The sequence below is a fragment of the Mugil cephalus genome, chromosome 18, assembly GCF_022458985.1.
Source record: "Mugil cephalus isolate CIBA_MC_2020 chromosome 18, CIBA_Mcephalus_1.1, whole genome shotgun sequence".
NCBI lineage: Eukaryota > Metazoa > Chordata > Actinopteri > Mugiliformes > Mugilidae > Mugil > Mugil cephalus.
Window position 1 is genome coordinate 17462885 of NC_061787.1, and position 27412 is coordinate 17490296.

At 41.9% G+C, this 27412-nt stretch overlaps 3 protein-coding genes across 4 annotated transcripts; 2 read left to right on the forward strand and 1 right to left on the reverse strand.

Moving 5' to 3' along the window:
* The first annotated feature begins 2477 nt into the window (after positions 1 to 2477).
* cngb3.1 (cyclic nucleotide gated channel subunit beta 3, tandem duplicate 1) lies at positions 2478 to 8201 on the forward strand. The gene is made up of 15 exons (XM_047568309.1): positions 2478 to 2982; positions 3071 to 3370; positions 3460 to 3668; positions 3745 to 3795; positions 3902 to 3988; positions 4122 to 4186; positions 4425 to 4547; positions 4674 to 4815; positions 4908 to 5067; positions 5245 to 5342; positions 5628 to 5711; positions 5803 to 5921; positions 6442 to 6594; positions 6695 to 6845; positions 6953 to 8201. The coding sequence occupies exons 1-15, from the start codon at positions 2811 to 2813 to the stop codon at positions 6974 to 6976; spliced, it is 1938 nt and encodes a 645-aa protein (XP_047424265.1). The 5' UTR covers positions 2478 to 2810; the 3' UTR covers positions 6977 to 8201.
* nsmaf (neutral sphingomyelinase (N-SMase) activation associated factor) lies at positions 7765 to 22164 on the reverse strand. Its single transcript, XM_047568307.1, has 31 exons — positions 22032 to 22164; positions 18605 to 18691; positions 17626 to 17704; positions 17277 to 17338; positions 17029 to 17065; positions 16804 to 16854; positions 16456 to 16527; positions 16204 to 16251; positions 16016 to 16068; positions 15788 to 15917; positions 15633 to 15704; positions 15441 to 15549; positions 14649 to 14825; positions 14472 to 14551; positions 14301 to 14391; positions 13801 to 13864; positions 13622 to 13673; positions 13296 to 13416; positions 12765 to 12896; positions 12649 to 12691; positions 12402 to 12568; positions 12115 to 12226; positions 11690 to 11748; positions 11123 to 11190; positions 10959 to 11026; positions 10742 to 10865; positions 10578 to 10664; positions 10274 to 10424; positions 9736 to 9838; positions 9275 to 9384; positions 7765 to 8544 (listed from the first exon to the last, which is right to left on the reverse strand). The coding sequence occupies exons 1-31, from the start codon at positions 22067 to 22069 to the stop codon at positions 8450 to 8452; spliced, it is 2742 nt and encodes a 913-aa protein (XP_047424263.1). The 5' UTR covers positions 22070 to 22164; the 3' UTR covers positions 7765 to 8449.
* LOC124995699 (transmembrane protein 241) lies at positions 22047 to 27360 on the forward strand. Of its 2 annotated transcripts, none has more exons than XM_047568311.1 (16): positions 22047 to 22174; positions 22854 to 23127; positions 23753 to 23799; positions 23930 to 24007; positions 24111 to 24192; positions 24293 to 24370; positions 24558 to 24583; positions 24723 to 24774; positions 24864 to 24912; positions 25116 to 25161; positions 25299 to 25334; positions 25760 to 25794; positions 25873 to 25942; positions 26328 to 26421; positions 26511 to 26575; positions 27158 to 27360. In XM_047568311.1, exons 2-16 carry the CDS (start codon positions 23056 to 23058, stop codon positions 27222 to 27224), a joined length of 897 nt encoding a protein of 298 aa, XP_047424267.1. In that variant the 5' UTR covers positions 22047 to 22174; positions 22854 to 23055; the 3' UTR covers positions 27225 to 27360. The 2 variants fall into 2 exon arrangements, with proteins under 2 accessions (XP_047424267.1, XP_047424266.1); XM_047568310.1 differs by having other exon boundaries at positions 22050 to 22174; positions 24555 to 24583.
* Positions 27361 to 27412: the final 52 nt, after the last annotated feature.

Here is a 27412-nt window from a genome sequence, read left to right on the forward strand (position 1 = left end):
TAGTCAGCACTGGTAGTGACTGACAGCTCTGATGGCTGATCCGTGTTGGCTCCGGGACAAAGGGGAGTACCCAGAGGGAATTAATGGCTCTAAGAAATTTATTTGCCTCAGTCTGTCAGTCGAAGGTCGCAGCAGGTTTCTCTTTTTAAGGATCCAAACAGAGGGATCCTTCCTCCCAGGGAGGAGAAGTGGAAGGGCAGTCGTTTTCTCTGTAGCCCACACACACACACACGACTCCACCATGTTCAGCTGGTTGAAAAGGTTGACGGGGGCTCCGGAGCCTCCCTCTGTCCAAGCTGCTGCTCCACCTTCAGCCCCAGCGCCTCCAGCTAAGGTAACGTCCTCATCTGCTGTTATCGTCATTAAGAAAATAGGTTTATATTAGTGTTTGAGGAAAACTGAACAATGGATTCATTGCAAGGACATTAAGGTGCATTAGCAAATATGAAAACCTGATGCATGGAGTTGTAGAACATTTTCTGTATCTGCATTTCAACATCAGGAATGGCTTCATGTTGTGTGTTGTGAACCTATAGGAAGACAAACCTCCTGAGAAGAAGGAAGAAAAAGAAGAGCAGCCTAAGGAAGAAAAGAAAGAGGAAGAAAAGAAGGAGGAGGAGGAAAAGAAAGAGGAAGAAAAGAAGGAGGAGGAGGAAAAGAAAGAGGAAGAAAAGAAGAAGGAGGAGGAAAAGAAAGAGGACAAAAAAGAAGAGGAAAAGAAAGAGGAAGAGCCCAAGAAGGATGAATCGAAGCCAGGTGTGAGATTTAATGGCAAAGGTTTTGGAAGTTTTGCACGTTTTTTATTAGTTTGAGCTGATATGACTGAAAGTAGATTTTAAGACCATCCATATGTCCTCACTGACACTGACACACACACAGACAGACAGACAGAAGTCTGTGTGTGTGAGAGAGACATCAGTGAGACATCAGACAGAAGTCTGTTATCTGTGTGTGTTATCTGGCAGGGAGCATTGGGAACCAAACCTAAAATAATAAAAAAAAATAATTGTATAAATTGTATATGTTGTTATTCATGTGCAGAGTACAATGTAAATATGAAGGCATATTAAGTTTTTTACCTAAATTTAGAAAGGTACCAAGAAGGGTTCTCTGAAGGGATTAGTCTCACGTGCTGATTTCAGCTTCAAACAAGAGCAACGTCACTGTAACAGTGTATAAGAATACAGCGTTGTTGTCCTCATGGATTTGTTTTTAAAACTGGAAGTCTTATTTTTACTGAGTAAATTCCACAAGAAGTGAATGGAGGTGGTATAACTTTCATAGTAATGTTAAACTGATCAGAGATTTAAGACTTTTTTGGTGTGTTTTCGTGTCTTGGGAAGGATCACCCATGTTCAGTCATTAGAAAAACACTAAACAAGGCTGCTCTCATTTTCTCCAAGCTCCAGCTCCAGCTCCAGCTCCAGCTCCAGCTCCAGCTCCAGCTGCTGCTCCAGCTGCTGCTCCAGCTGCTCCAGCTCCAGCTGCTGGTGCAGCTCCTGCCAATCCAGAGGGGGCTGAAGGGTAAGACTCCATCATGTAGTGTTTAGATCTCACACCTCACCCAGTACAATATGAGACTGATAGACTCCAGCCACCAGCAGCCCTGCAGACTGAAGCATAGGTCGCGGTCGGATAAATGTAGATGGACATTACAGAACACAAGCTGAGACTTTTATTTTTCTATGATGCTTTTTGGTTTGACTTGCTGTTTGTCAAAAGTCTGGGAACGAATTATGCAAATGATCATCTGAAGGATTAACTTCTCTGAAGATCAGGTGACAGATGAGCAGCAGTTACAGGAGGACGTCTGATGGTGGCTGCATCAATTTAGAGACAAACTCTTTAAGTCTCAGTTAAGGAAAGTTAAGGTCTCCATAGTGATGTGTTTAGTGTTTCTATATGAAGGAGAACTGGAGGCTGTTGAAATTTTGGTAAATTAAACAAATATTAATAACACAACATGTTTTCTGTAGTGGCTTAAAAGAAATGACATAAATAGCCTCATTTTTGTGGTGAAATTGCAAAAAAAAATGAGCCTGTTAAGACTAAATAAACTCAAGCTGCTACAAATACACAATTAATATAAATAAATCTGACCTGTGGGATATCTTCCCACCCCCTCTTCTAATCTCTCATCAGTGAACTAAGTCAGCCTCACCATCACCCTGCCTGTCTCTGCCTCTGTGCAGTAAGACACAGTGTGTGGACATCTTGTGTTGATGTGACTTCCAGCATGTGACTTCTAAAGCAGCAAAGGAGATTAGGAGCTTAGTTAGTGGTATTTGTGACAGACTGATCAGAGGCAGCGTTCACATGCAAGCTGCAGCTGATTTCAAAACTAATTAGAGTTTTGTGTAACCTGTGTGAAATAAATATGATAATAACAATAATAATAATGGTAGAATCACAAAATCCAGTTTGTGTCAAAAGTCTCCTTGTCAATAATTATTGCATGCATTTCAGATTCAGTACAAATTAATGAGAAATAACTTTAGTGTTTAATAGCTGCAATAGCTAAAAATGTCAAATGTGGATAAAACTTTGCCAGACAAGGTCCAGTTTACGTGAAATTCATCAACTTTGACACATTTGTGACAGATATTTTAGCCTTTTGACTAAATGTGTTGGACATACTCCACTAGGGGGTGCTGTAAATGTAAGAAAAACAAACAAACTAGGCAGTCTGCAACCCTGCTTAGTCAGGTTGTGCATCTCCTTGAATGAACACCTGAAAGCATTACCCAATGTAGATGTTATTTAGGTCTCTTCACTCTTGAATTCAATGTAATTTCTTTTGCTTTCTATTCATGATTTTTAGTGAAGAAGCGCCTCCTCCTCCTCCACCACCTGTCGTCTACTTCCGCTACACGGACGACACCCTTCGAATGTTGGCCAGCAGACTAAAAGAGCGCACAGAGATTCTCAGAGAGAAGGTAATAGACCCATACGCCACATCTCCAGAAATCACCCCTCCTGTCAGTAAGTATGATAAACCAGGTATAATGCGTCCGGGATCAAACACCAGCAGGGCCACTAAAGCCACCCCCCTCTCTCTTTACCTGCTCAGCTCCTATTCTGAAGAAGGAGGACTACCTCAAGCTGAAGGAAGAGGAGCGGATTGCGAAAGAGGAGGCAGACAAAAAGAAGGCAGAAGAAGCAGCCAAAAAGGCCGAAGAGAAGAAGAAAAAGGACGAGGAGAAAAGACTGGAGGCTGAGAAGAAGGCGGAGGAGGAGAGGCAGGCGGAGGAGGCCAGGAAAAAAGCCAAGATCCTCCCGGATATCAGCTGCTCCTGCTTCGACGTCCTCTTCCACCCCATCGAGGTGAAGATGGACGAACTTTTGGGAATGACTATCGATCCTTTCACAGGTGGGTCCACGGTGGAGACGTTACAGACGAGACCGAATGCTTTAAATGCTCCATGTCACTCTGACGCCCCTCTCTCTGTCTCTCTCCAGATCGTCGATATATCGCGTGGCTGACCTTTGTAGCGGTGGCGTACAACTACAACGTCTGGTTCTGCTCTGCCCGGCTGGCCTTCCCGTTCCACAATGTGTACGCAAACCCGTGCTGGATATTCTGCGACATCCTCAGTGACCTTGTGAACGTTATCGACATCATCATCTGGCAGCCTCGGCTCCAGTTTGTCAAAGCCGGAGACATTATTGTAAGTCACGCAGGCGGGATTCAGTGCACATTTTATTCCGGCCCATAATGAACTCTCTTCCCTCTGTCGCCTGCAGAAAGACAGAGCCATGACCAAGGTACACTATCGGAAGTCACAGCGATTCAAGGTGAGAGTTTCATTATGTGTCCAGCGGCGGAAGGAACTCTGTACATTTACTCAACAAAACCCTCTCAGTAGTGCAAACAGATTGAGATCGTATTGTCTCTTTGTAGACGGACATAATCAGCATCCTCCCCTTCGACCTTCTCTGCCTGCACTTTGACTTCTCCTCCATTTACCGACTCAACCGCTTCATCAGGGTACGTCTGCAGGACATCATATTTAATAATAGTGAATGGAGAAAACAGACAGTAAAGATCCCTTGAATAGACTTGATTGATTAAGTTTTCCTCTTCACTTACTCAAGAATTGTATGAACTCTTTGTATTCCAGGTTGAGTCCTTCTTCGAGTTCAGTGATCGACTGGAGAGCATCATGGCCAAAGCTTACATCTGGAGGTAAAAGCTTCTGGAACAAAGAGACGATTAAATAACCTGAATACCATGGATAAGTTAAGCCAGCAGAACATTTTGTTGTCACACGATGGTCAATGTGATTTACTTCACCTGTCAGTGGTTTTAATGTTGTGGCTGATTGGTGTGATTCTCTCTACTCCAACTTTGTGTGAAATAGTTGCAAATCATCCATAGAGCTCTTCTCCATCATCCAGTCTTGTCTTCTTCTATCTCTGTGTAGAGTTGCCCGCACCACAGGCTACCTGCTTTACATGCTCCATCTCAACGCCTGCATTTACTACGTTGCCTCAGTATCACAGGGTCTTGGAAAAACCACATGGGTGTACAGCGGAAACGGCACAGCGTAAGTACTTCTCACATTTGTGTTGTTGCCCTTTAGGAAGCAAAGTCTGCAGAGTCTGTAGCTGATCTCTCCTTTCTCAAACGCTTTGAGCCTCTGTCCTTGGTGCTGAATGCTTGTGTACCGCAGGTACCTGCGCTGTTACTACTACGCAGTCCGCAGCCTCATCAACATCGGGGGTCTCCCAGAACCTGTGACCACCTTTGAGATCAGCTTCCAGATGGCGAACTTTTTCATTGGAGTCTTCGTGTTCTCCAGTTTGATCGGACAGGTAGGAGGAGAGTTGTGTTCAATTTTATTCATAGCTCCAGTCGTCTTTTCATTGCTATTAAAACCGTTTTTTTTTTTCTTTCTCCCTCTGAGATGAGAGACGTCATTGGAGCGGCTACAGCAGGTCAGACTTATTTTCGGGCCTCAATGGACGGCTGTGTTGAATACATGAACACCTACACCATCCCCAAGCTGGTCCAGAACAGAGTCCGGACCTGGTACAACTACACCTGGGCCGCTCAGGGCATGCTGGGTGAGGCACGATATTAACGCTACTGAAAGCCAGACGATAGATGAATCTCCTCAGGTTTAAAAGGCTACATTATTGTGGCAATCAAACAAGCTTTACAGCTTTAGTCAGCGAGTACAAAGTTTACATAACTGACTGGAAAAAGCCTCATCTGAGAAAACCTTTGAACACTTTATCCAGACGAGTCTGAACTGCTGGACAAGTTGCCTCTGGTGATGAAGACGGCCATCGCAGTGGACATCAACCTGGGAACCTTCCAGAAGATTGCACTGTTTCAGGTGAGGCAGCGTGGGTGTGTGCATCCCCTCAACCAGGAATCAGCAACAAGAGCAAAGTTCTGTTGGGAAACTAAACCACGAGCTGAAACTAATGTTCTCACTGCGTCCACGTTAAGATGCCACATTCACATAAACACTGGGGGCTATTCTGACAGCACTCTAGAAAGATTTATATATTAATAATTTAATGCCACTTTCTAATTGACTGTAATCTTTTACTACTACTAAAACCAGGAAGCTCTTAAGTCACACACATCCATCTTATCACTGTTCAAACTCTTTCAGGGCTGTGACCAGCAGATGTTAGTGGACATGTTACTGAGGCTCAAGTCCATCATCTACCTGCCTGGAGACTTTGTTGTGAAGAAGGTAAGTTAGTGTTTTCATCGTATGATTAACACGAAAGTTTATCCTCCTTCGCTGCAAAATCCAAATAGCGAATCCCTTTAAATCTCTCTAGGGAGACATCGGCAAAGAGATGTACATCATCAAGAGTGGAGCGGTGCAGGTGGTGGGAGGACCTGACAACAGCATTGTGTTTGTCACCCTGAAGGCTGGATGTGTGTTTGGAGAAATCAGGTCAGTTTGGCACACATGTGGTCAGGTGCTGTATATGTAAGGTTAATATGCACTAACTTGCCAAAAGATTAGGTTCACCAGTGAAAGCAAACACACCAAATCTTAGTTGATTTTTCTCTGCTTTGTTATTTAGCCTAGTCCGCTGATTAAAATGGGGTTGTCAAAATAATAGAAACACGTGTCAGTGCAACACAAAAGGAGTTCTCATAGTAATTTGAATTATTAGTTCACTGATAATTTGATACTTTCATAGAGATAAGGGTTAGTGCATTTATTTTCAGTCTTGTACCTAATGAACTGGCAAAAAGAACTGACATTTGTTTTTCCAAGATTGTTTAAAATGTTAGAAACAGATCCCTAGGCTGAAATGCCACAATTTCTACCTTACAGTACTGGCACCCAACAACCTACTCTGTTATTCTTTAGTATTGACAGATAAACGTCTACCAGAATATTACCACCAGTCAAACACCTTCATTATTGTTCAACATGATTTGTTTGTTTTTGTACTCCACCACAGTTTACTACAATCCGCTAAAGACGGAGGAAACCGACGCACAGCTAACGTGAAAGCACACGGCTTCGCTAACCTCTCTGTCCTGGAGAAGAAGGACCTGTTTGACATCCTGGTCCACTACCCAGAGTCTCAGAAAGTGTTGGCCAGGAAGGGCAGGTGAGTGCTTCAGTTTTAAATTTTACTGGTAGTTTAATTTTTAGGTTTTACTGATTTTACTGATATTTTTAACGAGTGCGTGTCTGTGTTCTTGTTAAAGGAAACTGGTCAAAGCCAAAGGTCCTGCAGGTGCTAAACCCGACGAGGACAAGAAGAAAGGCATGACTCTGTTTGGACCAAAACCACCCACGCCCAAGTTCCTCAGAGCCTTTGGCAATTTCCGTAAAGGAGGGCTCCTCGAACAGCTCAAGGTGACGTCTCTACACGTCTCTACAAGGAGTTTGATTTGGTTGTTTAGGAACAGTTATAGCGATTAGTGGACGTTTACAGTGTTTCTCTTTTTGTCTTGTGTCCACAGAAAAGTGCAGCAGAGCAGCAGTAAGACGGGACGAGTGATGTTTCTGAGCATCATTTTCTATATTCTATTTATGGGCCACTGGATTTTAGTCCATTCTTCAGGCAACAAAACCACAAGAGAAGAAAAACACTATGACCAGAATAGAAACTGATATCCCTCTAAACCTTTGGAGATTCCTTCGAGACAGATCTAACCTGATCAGTGCCAGTAGCCATGTCAGAGGCTCATGTTTGAAGTTTGTAAATTGTGCATCGTTTTTTATATAAAACTAAATGTATAACTGAACCAGTCCTCAGCCTAATTACTCACTCATAATATATGTTTTATTCTCTCTTTGGTTTGCTTTTGGATGTTATTTGAATAAACTTGAATGTTAACATGAGCAGCATTATTTTCCATTGATCTAAAGAGCGCCACCTACTGTGTGACATTAGGATAAACGGATTAGTTTTAACCATATAGTCAGCAAGGAAGGAAAACAGTGTGGGCGAGCTGCCGCCTGCCGCCCCTGAGGTGCTAGACAGTTTGCTGGAACCTTTTCCTCCATAGCCTCGCCAAACTCCTCCCACACCTAACCACCCATCCGTCCACCCAGGACAACCCCAACATACAGGAAGAGAGCTTGCCGCAAGCAAAGAAAAACGTCGTGGAAGAGGGTCCAACCTCTGTCAAGCATTTGGGTTCCAGAGCCAGCTTCCATAAGCCAGGATCAGACCACCCAGGTCCCCTTAGTCTGCTGCCAGACTCTGCTCCTCCTGCGAGTGGTGGGTCCTGCTAACCCTCCAGGCTGGGTACACATGCTCTGATTCTTCTTCATTCATGGTGTTTTTTATTCTTTGTTTTTTTTCTTTGATCTCAAAATTTGACAAGGGAACACTTTCATCACTTTATCATCTCATAAACTAAATATTATTAGTTTTTTTAAATGCTTCACCTTTGTAGTTACTATATGTCCACCTGCTCTCAGCTCTTACAGACACGATGTCCTAGGTCAGTCAAATTAACTTGTTTGAGCCGTTTCTAGGAATGAAAAATAAACGGACAGAGCAGGTCTTAGACGTACCCATGATTTGTAATAACACCTGAGCAGCTTGAAGCTGTGAGAGACTGAAAGCCCGTTTCAAAGAATAAAAAGCACATAAAGCTATAGAAACCTGATCACTAGTAGTAAAAAGCTGGGGTTAATCCCAGACACTTCCAGGACACGTAACAAATAATAATTAAAGCACACGTATACACAGGCTAAAAACACAAATTAAAAATAAGGCGCTCGGGACATTTTGTCTTGAATTGCAGACAGCAGTGATGACTTACAGGATGGAGACTTTTTGGATGGAGAGATGTTTGCCTGTCATTCCCAAACTCAACTGCTCTGAGGTTCTAAATGTTTATAGTGTGTTGACAGCAAGTCTCTTTTAAACGTCAGGTAGTCAACAGGACACTTGGCCGGTGTAGTCCAGTAAAAGTGTACGTCTCCTTAGGGCAGAGACAAGTCCTTTAAGTCTGAACCTTCCAGAAGATCATCTGTCTGTCCTCTCCACCTGTGATCACGGCGGTGCACAGCTCATTCATCCACATGGCTGTGACAGCACCTGCACAAACAGAAATAACTTTACAACAATAATAACAGTACAGTGCAGTATATATATCTATATATATATTGAATTTAAAAAATGTTTCTTGTATTTTCATCATTCCATTAATGTTTAAAGGGAACATTTTCTCTTAAAGTAATATCTTGGCTCTAAAACGTGCCACTGAAAAAGATTTGCTGCTTCTACTGACAACGTGGAGTGGATCTGGTGGGGAAATATGAAAAGATGATGCATGAATAAAATGCACTGACAACCTGTGATACCAGAAAATGAAGACAAGTGGAGAGTTACACCAGAGACCACACAGGAGGTGAGGTTGATCTGCAAAACCAGTATCTTCTACAGTAACTACATATTTGGTTATTCCTTTGTCTATTAACATTATTATGCAAGAATTTGTCCTTTTTTGTGTAAAAACTAATATTTAAATAAATTCTTACAGCTAGTTAGAGCTAGCTGGTGTTAGAGCCTCAAATGCCGCTGATTTACCCATTTTCCCCTTTTCTTTCTTGCAATAAAAATGATCTACTTTAATACTGGTAACTAGTTTTTACTTGCAGTAGGTAAACTGAGAAAAAACAAGCTAATTGTTGCTGCTAAATGCTAGTTAGGCAGCAGTAACTGGTACCTGATACATTTAAATAACTTAAAGATGGATAAATTACAGTAGACTCTGTGTCCTGTGGTAATCAGCGTTGAGTAAAGGTTGAGTAAATGTTGGCTCTACCTGAGTGTGCAGGGATCCTCTTGATAACCGTGTTGCTGATCAGGTCCCACAGAACGAGGTCTCCGGACTGTCCTCCACACAGCACCGAGCTGCCGTCCCAGCAGAAACACCTGCACACACACATGCTGCTAAATCCTTTGACTTACAGGCCAACAAGTAGAGTGAACTGTGTTCTCATTAAAGGTTGGGATTAGTGCAGAGCTCCGACTCAGACAGTCAAATAAAATGTTGTGGATTTGTCGGGAATAAAACCCCCTCACAGCAGAAGTCCATCTGAACAGCAGCAGCTCAGTGGTTTCTGATCATAACTAATAAAGTGCTTTTATTTCTGAAGGCAGAGCACTGCACAGAGTAGAAAATGAAGGTCCATTAGAAGTAGCGGGTGCACACAGCTGAGGGCTTTCCGAGGACATTCAGAGCTCCGGGTTAGACAGCGTAAAGCTGAGGAGAGCGTCTCTTACCTCTGCTCCTCCTCCGTGGTCACAGAGGAGATCACCATTCCAGTCTGGACGTCGATAACCTTCATGCACGAGTCGGCCCCAACGCTGAGAACATGTCTGCTGTCTGAGGAAGCAAATGGTCACTGCATTAGTCTGGAAGGGCTGGGGAACACTGATCATTCAAATCTTTCTTTTTTTTTTTTCAAGGTAATTAGTTCAGCTCACGTTGTTTAGAACAAAACAAATAAGTATACGTACATTCATATGGCTTTACACAGAGTTAGAGCTCACAGAAAGAACGAGCTGAACAGAACACTGTGCTCTGGATTTAAAATTCAAGGCCATTTTTGATGCATGTTTCATCTCGTGTATTTATTCTAACGTGGCATTAGTTGCTAAGGAGATATGCACTTTAATCTTGCGTGTGTGGTTTATGGTTATTTAATTCAGTCACGTCTGTGTGTGATTTACAGTAACTTTCTGAGTTTTTCTATTATTCAATAGCACTTAGTGCACTATTTCTCATACCACACCTACGCGTGCCATGTTTCACACATACCAGGACTGAAGGCTGTGTGGTGGATGGTGGCCGTGTGGCAGTGGACCTGCTGCAGCGTCTCATAGCTACTGGTGTCCCAGATGGTGACCGTCCCATCTTTACAGCCAGACACCAGCAGGGTCCCCGCTGGACTCAGACCGACAGTGTTCACCTGGATGTATCGCAAGAAGAAGAAAAGGAGCTTTACAGTATTGATCTCAACTCCACACTTGTATTAAAATGTCCATCTTTCTAACCTATTTATATAAAACCTCATATCCATTATGAAGCAACATCGGTAGCTTCAGCTATCATCCTCACTCACCCCGGCGTCATGCTCCAGCTCAGACAGCAACTCGAACTGGGACCTCCTGTGAGTGGATGTGGAGGGGTCAGGAGCACACTGCCACACCTGTGAAACAAACACAACTCCTGGTTCTTATCTGTAGCCGGCATCAATAATACCCACCCTGGTTTATTTATGTCTACCTTAACAGTGGAGTCCCAGGATGCTGTGTAGAGCCGGTCATCAAACCAACACATTTCACTGACGGCGTCGTCGTGACCCATCAGAGTGTCCTGCCGCCGGCCGTACGGGACGCTGTAGAAATAACTAGGAGGGAGGAGTGTGTGGGGCCAGTGAGTGAGTGAGTGTCTGAAAACCACTTTACATATATATATTTATATACATAAACACTGTACATACACATTGTTGTCCCACGAAGAACACACCACGGTTTTAGCATCTGGAAGCATCAAACACGACGACAACGCCTGAAAAACAGACACGTTTTACTGTTAAGGTGGAGCTGGGGACGACCGCACAGAGACGTCCAGGGAGAGACAACAAACAGAAACAGATCTGCATACCATGTTAGAGAAGGACATGCTCCTCTGGAAGTCCTTCAGCTCTTTGGAAAACATTTTGAGTGTTGAGTCTGGAACAAAAAGTGAGACCGTTTTATCAATCTGCAGTTGGTTCCGCCCTGCTGTTTCTGGCTCGTGGCTTTGAATAACAAAAGCCACAAGCTCGCAGAACATTTTGACATCTTTTGAAACTTTCTGGATATAAAATGTCATCTGCTCGTTGTTTTATCAAGTCACAGGAAACAAGATATGAAAATGTAAATCATGCAAATGACCATGTTGTAAAATCCCTCTGAATGTGACAAAAATGCCACACAAACTGTTAGGAGGCTCAGCTCAGATTGTTGTGGGACATATTTAATTATTACCTATTAACTTGTGAGATTAAAAGCTGTTTGGGAGAAAGCTGCAACCACAACCTACTGCACTGTCTCAGGTAACTCTGATCTGTAGTTCCTGAGAACAACATGCATGAAACATTTTCATCCATCCGCTCTTCAAATTTAGTCTACACAGGTTTTCTTGTGTTTGTGTTTCTGTATTTGTCTCAGTTCACATGTCTTTCCAAACCTTGAGATGTGGAGAATATAGAAGCTCCGTCTCGAGTCACAGCGATGCCCGTCACAGCTCTGCGCATTCAGCAGAAACACTCAGTTACTCGAAAGCATAACACAGCTGAGTACACATCTGATAAAAGCCGCTGGATGTAATGATGCAATTAGGTTAACGCGGCAGTCGCGCCACTACACAACTGGGATCTAAGCAACTCAAACAACTGTGTTCAGGAAGGGGAGTGAACACTTTCACTGAGGAGGAAGTAAAGCGGGCACCTGTGTCCAAAACGCTATTTTCAAACCTCTACACAAGTGTGAAGCTGCCGCAGCTGCCTTCCTGCCAACCCCCGTCGCTGAACCAGAGCTTTCACTTCTCATGTGCGTCGACCAGCAGCGCAACTTTATGAGCAGTTTGGTGAACTAGCGTGACGCCTGGCTTACTCTTTGTGGATCTTGTGGCTGGAAATGGACTTCAGACTTCCCATGTTTGACCAGGCCCACTTCCTGCTCTCCTCAGTCAGGTCTTCAAAGGAAAAGTCCTCACTGGGAGAGGCTGCAAAACCAAGCAGGGACAGTTTATTAGTGGGGATGTAGAGGCTGAAATGTGATTACCAGATTGTGTGATTGATGTAAATAAACAGAGATAAAATGCGTAATAAAACAACCAGGGCAGTTAGAAAGCCATAACCGCCATGCAAATACAGCCACTTTGCAGGAAGAGCAGTTACCTGGAGACAGTTCACTGACGGGTGAATTGATGCTGGAGCTCCGGGTGATGTTGTGAAACCTCGGTGTGATCCTCTGAGGGTGAGGGCTGGTGAACAGCTGCGTGGGCGTCTGGCCGAACTCCAGGATCTGCGTCAGCATGGCGATTCTCTCATCCGTGTCCTCGATGCTTCCCAGGGAAAGATGGAGAGGAAGGTTATGCAAATAATGCATATTTAGCAACTAATGATGGAGTTTTTCCTTTTATACCTGTCACAGTCGACGCCGCCTTCGTATGTCAGGGGGTGAAACACTGAAAGGAGAGGAGGTAAATATGAGTGGATGCCACGGTTAGGGATGCTGAAGATACCTGGGGGTTGTTTTACCGTTATGAGCCGCCACAGCTTCACTGCCTCTCTGTTTGAAGCCAAACACCAGGTCGATCCACTCGTGGAGGTGCTCTGATACGTACTGACTCTCCAGCGCTGCCTGCTGCTTTTGGAGGAAGTCTCTGGCATCTGGAGTGAGGACAAAGTAGAATGTTTTACAGCTCTGAGGTCATCCAAATCTCCATGTACATGCAAATCATCAACCTACCACCCAGCTGAATGAAGGATTCTCTCCAACTAAGAGCTCGGACATATTACCATTATTTCTCAGTGGGACAGACATGAAGGAGCTGTTAAGTTTTCCTTTTTTAATAAAATAACAACAGGAACAGGTGTTTGCACATCTTCAAAATAAAATTATGAACAAATAGTTAAAGCTAAAATTCTCCTTAGATTATTGTGTTGCCCACCCACAGACCATCAACTATTAATCACAAAGTTAATGTTATGACCCTGTGAAACAGTAAAACCCAGCCACTATTAAAACTTTCTGGTTAAAATGTTTGCAATTATAAACCAAGAGTTCACCTGAGGCCCACGCTGGAAGAACAACGTCTCCAACCAGTCGTCCATTCTGCCGTCGGCCCAAATCCAGATTCAGTCCGTTTTCCAGGAACTTGGAGTCGTTCCCATAAAACTCTGGGATCAGCTGTATTCACACAGAGACACACACTGAATTCTTCTAGAGAAATCACATACGTACAGAGAGACTGTTAATGCCTCCTCATCACTGTGTCAACACCTTTTATTAGGTTATACTGACAATTAAGAGCAAATTTACTCAAGACGAATCTTTGCTGAACCAGGCCTCGCATTCTAACTGAGGAGAACGTGAACAAGATCAAGATGTGTACCTCTTTGAAGTCGGTCGCCCCCTCTAAGCAGTTCTTCCAGGTTTCACCTACGCTGTAAGACACAACAGTAAACAAGTACTGAAACACGTCGTATGTATTGATTTGTTCTCACAGCACTCGTGAACATTTAGTGCGATATAAAATCTAGTGTGATATAAAAATTAAAAAAAAAAAAGCACCTGTTAAACATGCGATCTGGATGATCATAGCGGCCGTTCTGGAGGCACAGCATGTGCTCTGGAGCTGGAGCGAGAGGACAAAAAAAATATTTAAAAAAGGACTTTTACTTTTATGTTTGAAACAGTGTCTGACAATGCAGTGTTCCTACGAATGATTTTATCATCTTAACAAGTTCCCTACCTTCTAAGATTTTGCAGCTTTATAAATAAGCACAATAAGTGTGAATTTATATATATTATTGGGTTTAATGTAACGAGTGTCTCATTAAAGACACTCAAAGACACAAACACGACAGCGGCAGCATTTATTCCCTGCAGGTTTCTGTCTATGTACCTTGAACCCAACAAACCTCAGTCTACACTGAACGGTATTTGTACATGATGTGTAAACCAGTCTGGTTGAGCTCTGGTAAACCATGTACAGTGCAAACACACACGTTTGCCTACTGTGGTGCCACACATCCTGTTGCCTAATAGTGAGGTTGAAGTGTCAGACGCACCGACTCTGACCAGGTAGAAAAGGACGTATCCTGGAGATGAGTAGTGACTTCCGTACATGAAGCGAGGTTCAGGCATGCCTTTGTAGCGAGCCTGCGAACGAGGGAACAACAGCATGAGCTTCACATTAGAGACGCAGCCCACAAACATCAGCAATCGGGTCAGAGTCTCACCAGCAGCCTCTCCAGCCGCTCTTTATTGAGGGCTCCAATGGGTTTGCTCAGGTCTCTGAACGTGGCGGCGTTCGTCATGTCTGGGAAGCAAAGAGGGGATTTTTAAACTGACGGAGAAAGAGGTTTCAGTGGTTAAACACATAATGAGAGAGGGTTGTGGAGTCGTGCTGAACTCACCTAACTGAGCACTGGTATAGTCGGCGATGACCCAGGGGAAGACTGGGTACTGGGAGAGGTCGTTACAGCTGCGGTCGGCCAGGTTATTGAGGTGGAGGAGGTACTGGTAGTTACTCAGATGGCCGCGCTGCCACTGTAACATGTAGCTCTCTGCTGTGTGCTCCGTCATGTGGTTCTCTGAGCAACAAACACAGAAACAGCACGGCTAAGTGGATCCCTGCTGACAAACAGCTCTGTAGTTTTATTCACTTAATTACGTGGATATGAGATGATTTTTTTATCTCTATACATATATACAGTGATAAGCCACAACATTATGACCACTGACAGGAGAAGTGAGTAACACTGACCATCTTGTGACAATTCAGTGTTCTGCTGGAAAACTGTTGGACCTGACATTAGTGTTGGATGTTACTTAGACAAAGCTACGCAATATTAGCAAGGTGGTCATAATGTTGTGGTTGATCAATGTATAAAAGTTTACACAACAGTAAAAAAAAAAAAAACTTAATGCCAGTAAATCCCTCCACATCTAAGACATAAAACATATTAAAGACTTTAATGATGTGTTTAACACTTTTCTTTCTCTATAAACCATTTCCAAGTGTTTAAATCGTGGTTTTGACGAGTCGCTACCAGTTCTTGATAAATGAAACAAACGGAAGCTCTCTGTAAAAACAAAAGTCGCTCCATAACTAGAAGTCAAAATGTTCTGATCATCAGGTTTTTAGGGAACAAGGTATTTTAGGAACAGTAGACACATATATTTACTGCTGGGTGTTAGTTTCTCACCCAGAGAAGAGGCGATGTAGTAGTAGACCTCATCTCTGTCCTCTGTGTTGTAAAACTTCAGATATATGTCTGAGCAGAAGTCATTCTCTGTGCAGAACACCTCCAGACCCTGAGTGAAGAGACGTGAATATAGTATGTAACCATCCCACTGTTCATATAAACCCATATAAATCTTGGTAAATGTTCGCTCACCAGAGGTCTGAGCCCGTGTCGCCTTTTGTAGATTCTTCTGACTTTGTGCAGCTTGATTTGAATCACGTGCTCCTGAAATAAATAGTTACAAAAATGATGACACGTATCACAGTATGCCCCCCCACACTGATTAGCCCAGCACCCTGTCAGCTCACCGGATATCCATTGAGAGGCTGGAAGTAGAGGTTTTCATCTGTAATGCAGACGTGGCCTGGATTGCAGACCAGAGGCATGACCATCTCCACAGCGCACTCCATGTGAGGCTTCTCAGCAACACTCTCAAAGCTTCACAGCACAACGACAAACAGCGCACACATGACAGGTCCACTGTAACAGCGCCACTAGAAAACAGACAAATGGACTTTTGTTTGACGTCCACATACCAGTTTTTGTCAAACGATGACCTCGCCAGCCGTGACTGCAGATTGGCAGCAACCTGAAAAAAAACACGAGGTGGAGCTCGATTATGGATACTAACAACAAACAATTACAAGAATTGAATTATGGATTAGATGAAGGAGCATCATGTGGAATAAAATACATCAGTTCGTTGTTATCGTTGTTAACTTACCATTGCAGTGTGGTCTCCGAGTTTTTCCAGACAGGACGCCCTGTGCAGCTACAACGTTTAACAGATTTTAAATACAGAAACTGACAGTAACTCATAAGTTGCACACACAGCAGTCTGTTTAAAAGCACATTGAACTCATTATTAGATTAGATTGTTCAAAGACTAGGCTTATTAAACAATCAAAAGGTAATTTCATCACGATACACATTGCTGGAAATGTATCATTAGTATGATTTTGAAACGGCAGCGTACCTGCAGCAATGTCTGAACAACATCTTCTGTTTTACTATAAACCTCCAGTTGAAACGTGATCGTCTTTGCTCCCTGAAAAAGAGACGCATGTTTCTTTATGAAGGAAGAGTTCTCTGTACTACAAAATTCTCATTATTATCATTATTGTTATGGACTTTTGTGTCGTCAATTACAGCAATTACACCAATCAGACATAACATTATGATTCACGTCTTCCGTCAGTAGTTTTAATGTTGTGGCTGATTGGTGGATATGACCACACAGAAATGAGTGAACTGATTTCCACAGTAAAAATAAACCAGTGTATCATGTAAACATGGGAGGAAACCTGCTGTTGAGCTGACTTACCCTGTCGTTCCTGAAAGGTGCTATAACGTTGCTTTCTTTGATGTGAATGATCTGAAACAAAGTGCGTTTAGTACTTAGGTCCTGCCACAAGAAACACACTGGAGAAACTAAAGATGATGAATCTGGACAATAAAACTGTTATTACAGCGTATGAGTCATCAGGGACCGACGCCACTCGCTGAGGATCAATGTCTCAAGGTAATCATACTGAAATAGTAAACTCACCTGTCCACATGAAATAGATATGGCTGATGGCCTGGGCCTGCGAGGAAAGAACAAAATCAGATACAAAGTCACAAGATTTTGCTTAATATCAAGAAACAATCAGCTTTCGATGCTGGTTTCCAAATGGGTTTTGTTAGAATAGATGGGAGACATTTACACACCAGCTTCAAGTAACCAAACCAGTTTGACAATCTAAATAAACATGAGCATGTGATCTGAACAAGTTACACCAAAGATGAACTGCTCACTCATTGAAAGGGTTGTTCTCTTTGTCCACATACTCAATCTTCTTACAGTCTCGCAGAGGAATCTGAAAACACAGCAAGAAATGATTCAAACTCACAGTGTCAACGACGCAAAACACATTAAACAGAACTGGGCTTATTATTATTTTAGGATGTTGGCCACGTTTACATTTTGCCCAACCAGAGGACGTGATGTTAGCTCTCATATCGCAAGTGGTTGTGAGTGTCAAAGTTTTCACACTTCACACACTTTTTCACATTTTTAGCCAGCGTGTTAGCAGTTTTACATAATAATATCATTGTTATGTATTGTATGTGATAATGTCATACGTAATAATACATAAAAACAAACCTTTAAAATTGGCTCTTCTAGATCCTCTGGATCAAATATAACAGATCTGGAACAAACCTTGAATGAACCACGGGCTTTTCTGGAAGGAAAAATGGTAACACTTGTTGGCATTGTTAGCATCGTTAGCCGCTTGCTCCCTTTATTGTATCAGTTAGGTCATATAGAATGAAAGGAAATATTAACATATTAACTTGAGTGAATAATTGTCCACAAAAAAGAAACAGATATGACAGGAAAAAAAAGAAATTATAGCAAGAAGAAATGCTAATTAGGCTACATGCTAGCAGCTTCGGTAGCTTTTTAAGCTATGTAAGCTCTGTTGTCACTTTAGAAACTAATTTTTCTGCAGTAAGTGTCTCTCTTTTGTTGTGCTGTAAAGATATTTGGGGAATTTCTAGGCTAATTTAAGATTTTCACAAATCATTAAGGATATAATAGTATACTATAATGTATACTGTGTGTTTTATGCTACAAAATCTCACTTAAAATTCAGGTTCAGTTAAAAGATTCAGGATCTGTCAAGGTCTACAATTTAGCCATTTTCTCTCTTTTACAGGTGCAAAAGAGACATCATAGAAAAAGTCACACTGTGAAAATGAAAACAAATAGCACCAGAAAAAAAATCCCTTCTCTTCACTGGAAATGTATTTTTTTCTTTGATAGGAGAACAAAAACTAGTTTGCTCAAGCCTCCCTAACAAGAACAGTTGCTGCTTATAAGCTGCACAACCTGCTCTCGGCTTTTAAGCTTTAAATACATATGCGCCCATAAACATGATAAGAACTTCTTTCGGTTTTCAGCCATCTTATCTGAGAGGTTATGGACAGTCTAGTGCTTTGGCAAAATGAAAACATGGATCTGATTTTCACACAAGAATCTCCTTCCAAACTTTGTGCTCAGGCTTCAAAAGTGATTTCATAGCGTTGATCTTTTTGTCATTAGTTGTGGATGAAGCACCGGCATTAATACTGTGACTCACCTCTCCTTTTTTGAACCGCTTTTAACATGGTAAGCAGTGTGCTGCTCAAAATAATATTCCTCCAAATCCAGCAACAACAGAGAAAACCTGGGGGGAAAAAAGAAAAAAATACTGAACAACTAAATCAGTAATTAAGATCAATTTAGTTTGCTTTACAAATTAAAGTTGGGCAGTCATATACTTTATGTGAGCCTCTACCAACCTTTTTCTAAGGAATGAATCTGTCTTAAGAGACGTAACTAACTTGTGTTGCATTATGGGCAATGTAGGCATCAATTTACCAAACAAAATTACATGGATTTTAAAAACCGATACATGACTGATACTGCTGCACTGATTCTATATAGTTTTAAAGTCCCCGTTGTGATTTCTTAATAATGAATGAGAGCGGTTTTAAAGCTGCGGATGGCACTTCATGTGTGAGATGCAGGTAAAGATTTGTTTACGTCAGTGATGTTGAAGTAGTAAACAGGCCCCACACACAACTGTAAGTTATTATTACATTTCCATTATTAAATTTGAATTTTGCTAAAAGGTATGCTTCGAAAGAAATGGAGGAATGACCCTTCAAATGTAAATACCAGAGTCCAGTCTTGATTTAATCGCTTTAATGTGACCCTAATGTGTCACACACTGTACTGACTCAGGTTTGACTGCAGGCCGTCTGCCATTCATTCTGAGGCAAACCAGAGTAGTTCTTCATCATATCACTCACTATCTGTGCTGGAAACTCAGGTTTTATCTGTCCAGTCTGCATCTCCTTTCTCCAAGATGCAAAAAGACAGTGATTTTCATTTAGTCATTTAATTAATTAGTAAAATGCTTTTATCATTAAAGCTTAAGAGACTATTAAAGCTTAAGACTACATTACCCATAACCCCCTTTTCCATTTCCTGCTCATCACAATCCACTAGTTATTTGTTTCTTTCACCTATTACACCAGTCTCAATTTCTGTTTTATGTTAGATTTAAGCTTATACTTAACAAGCAGCAGCCTCTTTATATTGAGTGACATCCTTGATGGCATCTTTTGTTCAGAACTACATACCTGTAAAATTAATTAATTAAACTTAAAAACGTATCTAATATAACTAATATTATATTTGCAGTTCTAGCAACACATAAGGTACTTAAAGCCATTTGAGGGGAGACAGTGAAGTTTTTTTCCAGTGTGAAAAATTTCTGCTTACCACTGCACTAGAAAGCTGTGTGAATAACTTTGTGGCTTTGTCAACTCTACACACTTCCTTTACAGCAGTAAAAATAAGCACATTTTAAAAACACACTAAGTAGCTACTGATGCTTGGCTGCTGGAAAACGCGTTTATAGCCTCTCATACAGTCCAGCTAACAGTCCTGTGTTGAATCTCTTCATAAAGGTTGTGACATTCAGCATTTGTTTACAAAGATTAAGAGAGTTGTTGATTCATTTTGCAGTACTATTGAACTGTATTGTGGCATACAGACAAATGGAAACATGTTTAATTCAATCCAGTCTAACCTGCATCACTAACTACATCCTCCAAAATGATCACACAATTGAATCACCACCTCTCTGGCACTGTTTCAACATAAACTGAATATTACAACAGTCATGAAAGGAGATTTAGTTCATGGCTGGTATTTTAGACTGCACTTGTTACTACTAGACCAACTCAACACCTTTTTTTGCAAAGTTTGAAGAGGACAGCAGACAGGCCGAGGGCACACTGTTAACACAATCACCCTTCAGCAACACCTGGTACTATGTGTCTTGCAGGGCATAGACACCAGGAAAGCAACAGGACCTGATGGAGTACCAGGGAGGGTGCTGAAGTCGTGTGCAAATCAGGTTGCTGCAGGATTCACCAACATCTTTAACCGATCACTGCAGTACTCCACAGTCTCCACCTCTCTGAAAACTGCTACCATAATCCCTGTGCCCAAAACCTGCTCCATCGCAGGGCTGAATGGTTTACCAGCCTGTAGACCTGACACTGGTAATCCTGAAATGTATGGAAAGACTGGTGTTGCAACATATCAAGGCCCAGATTCCACCTGACCTTGACCAACATCACTTTGCCGACAGGTCCAACAGATCAATAGACGACACCATCTCCACATTAAAAGCCACCACACATGCGGATCTGGATGCTGCTTGTTTGTTTGACCTCAGCTCAGATTGAACTCCATCAGCCGACTGGTCAACAAACTGTACAAACTGCAGCCTCAGAACTGTCGGTGAATCATGGACACCTCAGCACGTCACACCCTCCACCAACATCCTCAACGCCGGAGTGCCGCAGGGCTGTGTCCTGGGTCCCGCACTCTTCACACTGTACATCTATGATCAGAGATACTGACACCGTCACCAAATTTGCTGAAGACACGGCCCGCATGGGACTGATCAGTGGAGGCAATGAGGCTCCATATGGGGAGCAGGTCCAGAGACAAGTGTTCTGGTGCAGTGACAACCAGCCCAACTTCAATACGAGGAAGAGCAAAAAAATCATCAGTGATTTTTGGCCTAAGCATCAATGGAGAGGTGGTGGAGCAGGTCACAGACTTCAACTTCTTTGGCCTGCACATTTCTGAGGATTTGGGTATATATTCACAAAACATATTTATGGTATAGATCTAACAGTTTCAGCCTTTGTCTCACTGCTCCTACTTCATTATGATTAGTCTGATGGAAAGTAACCTAGTACATGTTACCTGACATCATACTGAAATACTTCTGTATTAAAAGGGACATGGTGGAAGCCGTTTTATACTGATGTGTAGAGTTTACATGATTAAACTAACTTATTGGACTAGTGTGCCGCCATCATCACTCCATCATCTTTGTCCAGAGCTCGGCTGCTCCTCTTCCGGCCAAGTGGTCTGTCAAACTGCACTCTAGAAATCCAATACCTCCCTTTAGATTACATGGAGGATCATTTAAAAGCTTTTAAGAGATGAGTCTTCTGGTAAATTTGGAGCAAGGTGAATGAGGACGCATTGACAAGGATGTTGCTCTTTGTTATGGCCGCTTTATGGTCTGTATGCACTGACTGCTGCTGCATAAACAGATCAATTAAATGACGTCCTGTCAGTGCACAAACAGCTCTGGGCTGTATCCTTTATCTCAACACTTTGGGGTCACTCCAAATTGTCAGTACTTCAAATACCTTTTATTATTACTATTATTATCCTGTTCTTAAAATAGAAGACATGTCACGGCTCACAGTCACTCTCTGTGCCGCTAACACAAAGAAGACTACATGTCACACAGCTGCCAGTGGAGCTCTCCTTAGCCGACTGGCCCAGCCTGACGCTGCCCTGACGTTCATTCACTGCCCGCAGAAAAACAGCCCCGCTGCCGCTCTGCCTAAACCCGACGGACCACGACACGCACCGCCTGGACAAACAGCGCTACGTTAACAAAGCAAGGTGGGGGGGGCACAAACCTTTCTTTGCTTCGTTCTTGCGTCTTTAAAAAAGCCATGACTGCACGGCATCCTCTTCAGAAACTGAACACGAAGCGACCACTGTGCCTGGAGCCGAGCTGTAAACACGGAAACTTCCTCCACACCACGTGACTGGCTCTCGAGTAAGAAGGGAGGGTTCACTCCGACACTAATACGGTTGCCTTGCAGACAGACAGACAGACGGACAGACAGACAGACAGACAGACAGACGTTGGGTTACAGCTGGGTTACGGGCAATAGACAAAGACAGCAAATAAAAGGCACGGTATATAACAGTAAACAGACACACTTTCCGATTGAACCGAATGAGAAAGTGTCCAAACTTTTGACTGGGAATGTACATGCTTGTGTGTGCACATATATGTGTGTATTCAGCAGAACCAGAAACCGAATGTATGACATATATCTATGATTATATAAAACAAACTGTTGCAGCACTAGTGTGAAGGACAGTATATTAGTAGATCATAATCCTGATCTCCAAATGTAAACAAATTACTGAACCTATGCAAACAACCGTCTAAAAACCTATATATCTTATAGGTTTATATTATATATTTTTAAATGACAAATGAACTACTAGAATTTTAAACTACAAACGCAAACATTTTTGCAATTGAGTTCAAGAAAATAGCTGGAGAAAATCCTCATATAGGCTATGTATTATTATTATTATTATTATTATTATTATTATTATTATCATCATTATTATTATTTCATCCTTATGTACTCCTTTGTGAACTACACACTAGAATACAGATACGGAGTATTATTTGTTTTCAACAACCCACTGTCCTGCAGGAGCTACGCGGAACCGACGCGTGACGCCTCGCCGCACACATAGACGATCTCCGTTTCTCAGCGTCTTGACGTGTCACCGGGGGACAGTGAGGGAAGTTTCCGATCTTGAAATTTTGGTCTCTAGTTTGAAACGCACACTAAATGTGGGGTTAGATTCATTTGTGGGAATCATGTCCCTGCCGCAGCGTGTCTGCAGGTCAACATGCAGTGGAGGAGGCACATCTCTGGCCTCGCTTTTAGCGTCGTTTTCGTTTTATCATATTTCACTAATAAGGTGAGTGCTGAGGGCAGTGGAGTCGAAATTACACCAGTTTTAAGATAACGTGGGCACAATGTGGCTAAATCTACTTAAATAAACGTGTCACCGGAATTTTATTTACTCTCTGGTCGCTTCATCTGTTTTTATTTATGACCTCCAACCCATAGGATGAAAGGCAGCAAGACACAGTCTGAGCTGATGTGTAAAGAACCTTTAAAAATGCAGGAAAAAATTGCAACGCAACCCTGATCACCAGCCATCAGCCTGACAACAAGCCTCATAACAATAACTGTTGTCCCTAATTCTGCTTCAATCATCGAAGCAGCATGATGAAACTAACTCTTAAACAGCATATAATGGCAGAAATAATTCCAGGAAGTAGATATGAACAAGTCATAAAAAGGGTGTGCAGCGTACCGACCTGAAGATTGAATACCATAAAAAATATAGAGCCGTGTCATACCAAAGAAGGGCTTTAAAAACAAGCATGAAAATATATCATTTGTAGAATTTTGAATGGGGTTTGATGCAAGTGATGGAGCCTCTCCTGTTATTATGAATTGTACAAGTGATAAGCTCCGCACAAGTTGCATATGATAAAGTCGTGATCTTAATTACGCATTCTCTTCTTTTTTTGCAGTTTGTCCTGTCCGAATTAAAATTCACATATCCAACTTTATTTCAAGGGTGAGTGGCTGAAACGAGATACTTAATGTGCATTTTAAAAGATGTTTTTTTGTTATTTTTAAATGTGTCATCCTTTGATGTAATGCAAACTGTGCATGCTCACTAACACCATGAAAATGCCTGTTTCCAGATGGCAGACATTCATTGGAGCCGTCCTTCTTCTGCTGTCTGGGAAGCTGGGGTGGGTGGAAATGAGCCGTATCACCAGGTACTCCACTCAGACTGTGTGCCCTGAGATGTAACTAACACATGGAGGTCTTTGTCTGAAATGTTTATTTTATTTATTTATTCATTTATTTATTTTTTTACAGATCTGCAGCTCTTTCTTGGCTTCCAGGCTCGTTCTTGTTTGTGGGAAACATATACGCTGGTTCCAGGGCTTTATCGCGCATAGTAAGAGATATAATAACATATCTCAATTTAACAGAACACTAGCTGAATTCTGAATAAATATGTCGTTGCCACATTCCTGTCGTCTTCTCTTTCTGCACAGGACATTCCTCAGTTCTTCACTCTTCAAAACTCCTCTCATGTTGTTAGTTATGTAATCTTCAAGGTTGTCCACAGAGAGGTAAGTGTTTTCACCACCCGCTGCATGTGAATGTGTTCAGTTCTGTTCCTCTGTATCCTCTTTTCATTCATGACAATAAAGGATCCGCTACTTCCTGACCTTGAATAATCAGGAGCTTAAAGCTGTGTTTTATACAAGCTTGAACATCTTTGTAAAAGTTTGTTTTGATTTTTGTGTTCATCAGCAGAAGACGCAGAGGCTGAAAATGATCAGGTATGTGATCTCTCTCTCTAACGCAGCTGTAAAACTATTATCGATGATTTCTTATTGGAAGTAGATAATGGTTTCAAGACAATGTGAGGAGGGTTGTATAAGGAAATATATTTCACCAAATGTGTTTTTTCTCCTACAGTATATGCCTCATTCTGCTCTCAGCCATATACCTTCCCTCTTACGACCCTCAGGTAATAATTCCTCTTCATTAAATAGTTTGGGTTCTGATTGACGATGCAACAGGAATAGTTAAAAGGTTTTATGTTTTCTTGCTTTGCAGTTTGACTACAGTGGTTACATGTGGGCTTTCTGGCATCTCTTCTGTGTTGGTAAGTTTAATAATGTAAAGAGATGCCAAACAGTTAACAGAAAAAAATAGAAGTCCCAGGTCTGAGCCTTGAGGGACGCCACAGGGAATTGAAAGGTCAATAACAATCAGTAGAGGCTGAGAGAGTGAGGTGACATATATTTTGGACCATAGATAATGGATAACGTCTATGAATGTAATGTAAGACTGTCGTTTCATTTTCAGGGGCATACAGAGTGTTTCAAGTTCACTACAAGTCCACTAACCTGAGGTAAATCGAAGCACATGATGTGTGTCGATGGTAACAGAAAATCTAATCTGACTTAATGTGCAGTTGCTCAGCTTTAAGTTTTAAGTTGTAATGGGCACCAGAGACTGAAGACAGTTCTTTTTGGGATTTTGTTGCAGTGATCTTGAGCAGCAGTGCATCAACTACTTGTTCAGGTAAGAGTCAGTAATTCTAAGTTATCTGGAACTGTTGAACTCACACTCTACCATAAAGTGCACATATACAAATCAGCCACAACATTAAATCCACTGACACTGACCATCTTGTGAAATATTTGGACCTGGTATTAGTGTGGACCAGACCAAGCACCCCCACCCCATAATTCCCAACATCCCAAATAAGTCCCCTCCCCTCAACTCATAGGACCCAAATTCCCCCACTAACAACATCCTGTTACCTGTTCAGTTGTCTTATTCTTTTTAATTATTTAACTCATAACACTTATAAAACTTTTCTAGTAGGTAAAACACAACAAATTCTTAGTAAAGAAATAGAAATTCTGGGCCATAATTTTCTAATGATATAGGTATCCAAGTATTATCAGTGACTAATACCTGATCTTTATGCCTTTAAATCACAGTGTATTGCTGCTGGCCTTGGCTGCTCATCCAACAGGTATACCCAACCCTTTAGTTTAAAATGCTCTACTATGGGATGTACGCTTATACCTTGCAAATGTTCGTCCTTCCACAGGTGACCTGACAGGTGCCATGGAGTTTCCGTCCCTTCAGTCCCACACGTTTCACTGTGGTTGCTGTGCCAGGTGAAACAATCACACTTCTTGGTTGGAAGGGGAAGCAGCACTAGTGCATTGAAATAGAGAGTGCTTTGAGTGCATGTTAGATGACAGTCCAGACTGCACCATCAGGATACAAGCAATAGTTTGTTGCCCCCAGGTGGCTACCTTTTGGCATATTTTGCAATGACAACCATAAAGCTATGAAGGCCCTACAATGCATCAACAATACTCCTTCTATCAAACCTATGACAGATTTCGCTAGTATGGACTGGGGAGGATTGCACATGCACATCTTATCTTTTGCCTGGGGCCCCTAAAAAACCTAGGATCTCCACTGTAACCACGTGGGATCATGTGGTTGGTGGTTTGGCTGTCGTTCTTAAAGGAGGTTGTGTGTTTTACTCCACAGTGCTCTGCTAGGATTTTTGTTGCTGTTGGCCACAGTCAGATTAAAAAGCGGACTGTCACTCGAGTACCTCGGCGTCTGGATATTTTTGTCTAAGGTGAATTTTTACTTTTGTTTATTTTTGCTGACGTTTATACCAAACAGGACTGCTTAACAGAACGCAACTTGGATGCTCTTTCCTTTCAGGTTACCGCCATGTTCCTCTCCCCGTTCATTTTCTCCATGGACGTTAACCTCCAGTCTCTTTTTTGGTAAATATCCATTTTGCATTTCTTCTACACAGTGATCTATTAGATTAATTCAAGTGTAGAAAAATGTTTTTGAGTTTCTGTTTCTTCTCAACATCAACTTTTGACTCTTAATATTTTACATGTGGTTGCTTAAGATTTGCCACATTAAATCAGACACAAAACACAAAAAAAAATTAAATAATAAACTCCTGAAATACATGGTAAATGTGATGACTCACGTTTTGCAGCACAGCCAAAAACAACCTGGCGCCTGCAGTATTTTCATTTAGTGTGGTCATATCCGTGCATCGATCACACGTGGTCTTCTGTTCAGTGCTCCATGTCTCAGGTATCATGTCGTGTCCTGCACGCTTGGCTTAATGTGCGTTAAATTACAATCAATTGTTCCTCATGAAACACTGTTGCAGGAAACTTCAGATGAGTTTGTAAAAGAGCTCAGTATTGTGACTGGTAAGAAGGAGCAGACTGAGATTACTTTTAAAGAATTGTCTGTCACTGCACATTCCTGCCCCTTGTCTTAATGTTTTGTGCTCTCCTTCAGTCTTATGGAGGATTATGCTGATGTGTTTTTGTGTATTACAGTGTAATCGTCAGCCATGTTGCAGAGGCTCTGCTGGTTTATTCCGAGAGAGATTCCCAGCCGGGATGACACAACTGCAGTTCCTAAACGAGTTCACATGCACTTCATAATGAGCATAAAGAGATTCTTTTTCCTTTTGTAAAAAATATATATTTTTGAAATTTCTCATGTGTTCTCTGACCAAATAAAGCTTTCTGTATTTTTATTTTTTTTGGTTGGTCTCTTCTCATTGCGGGTGAACTACAAGAAAGGATTTT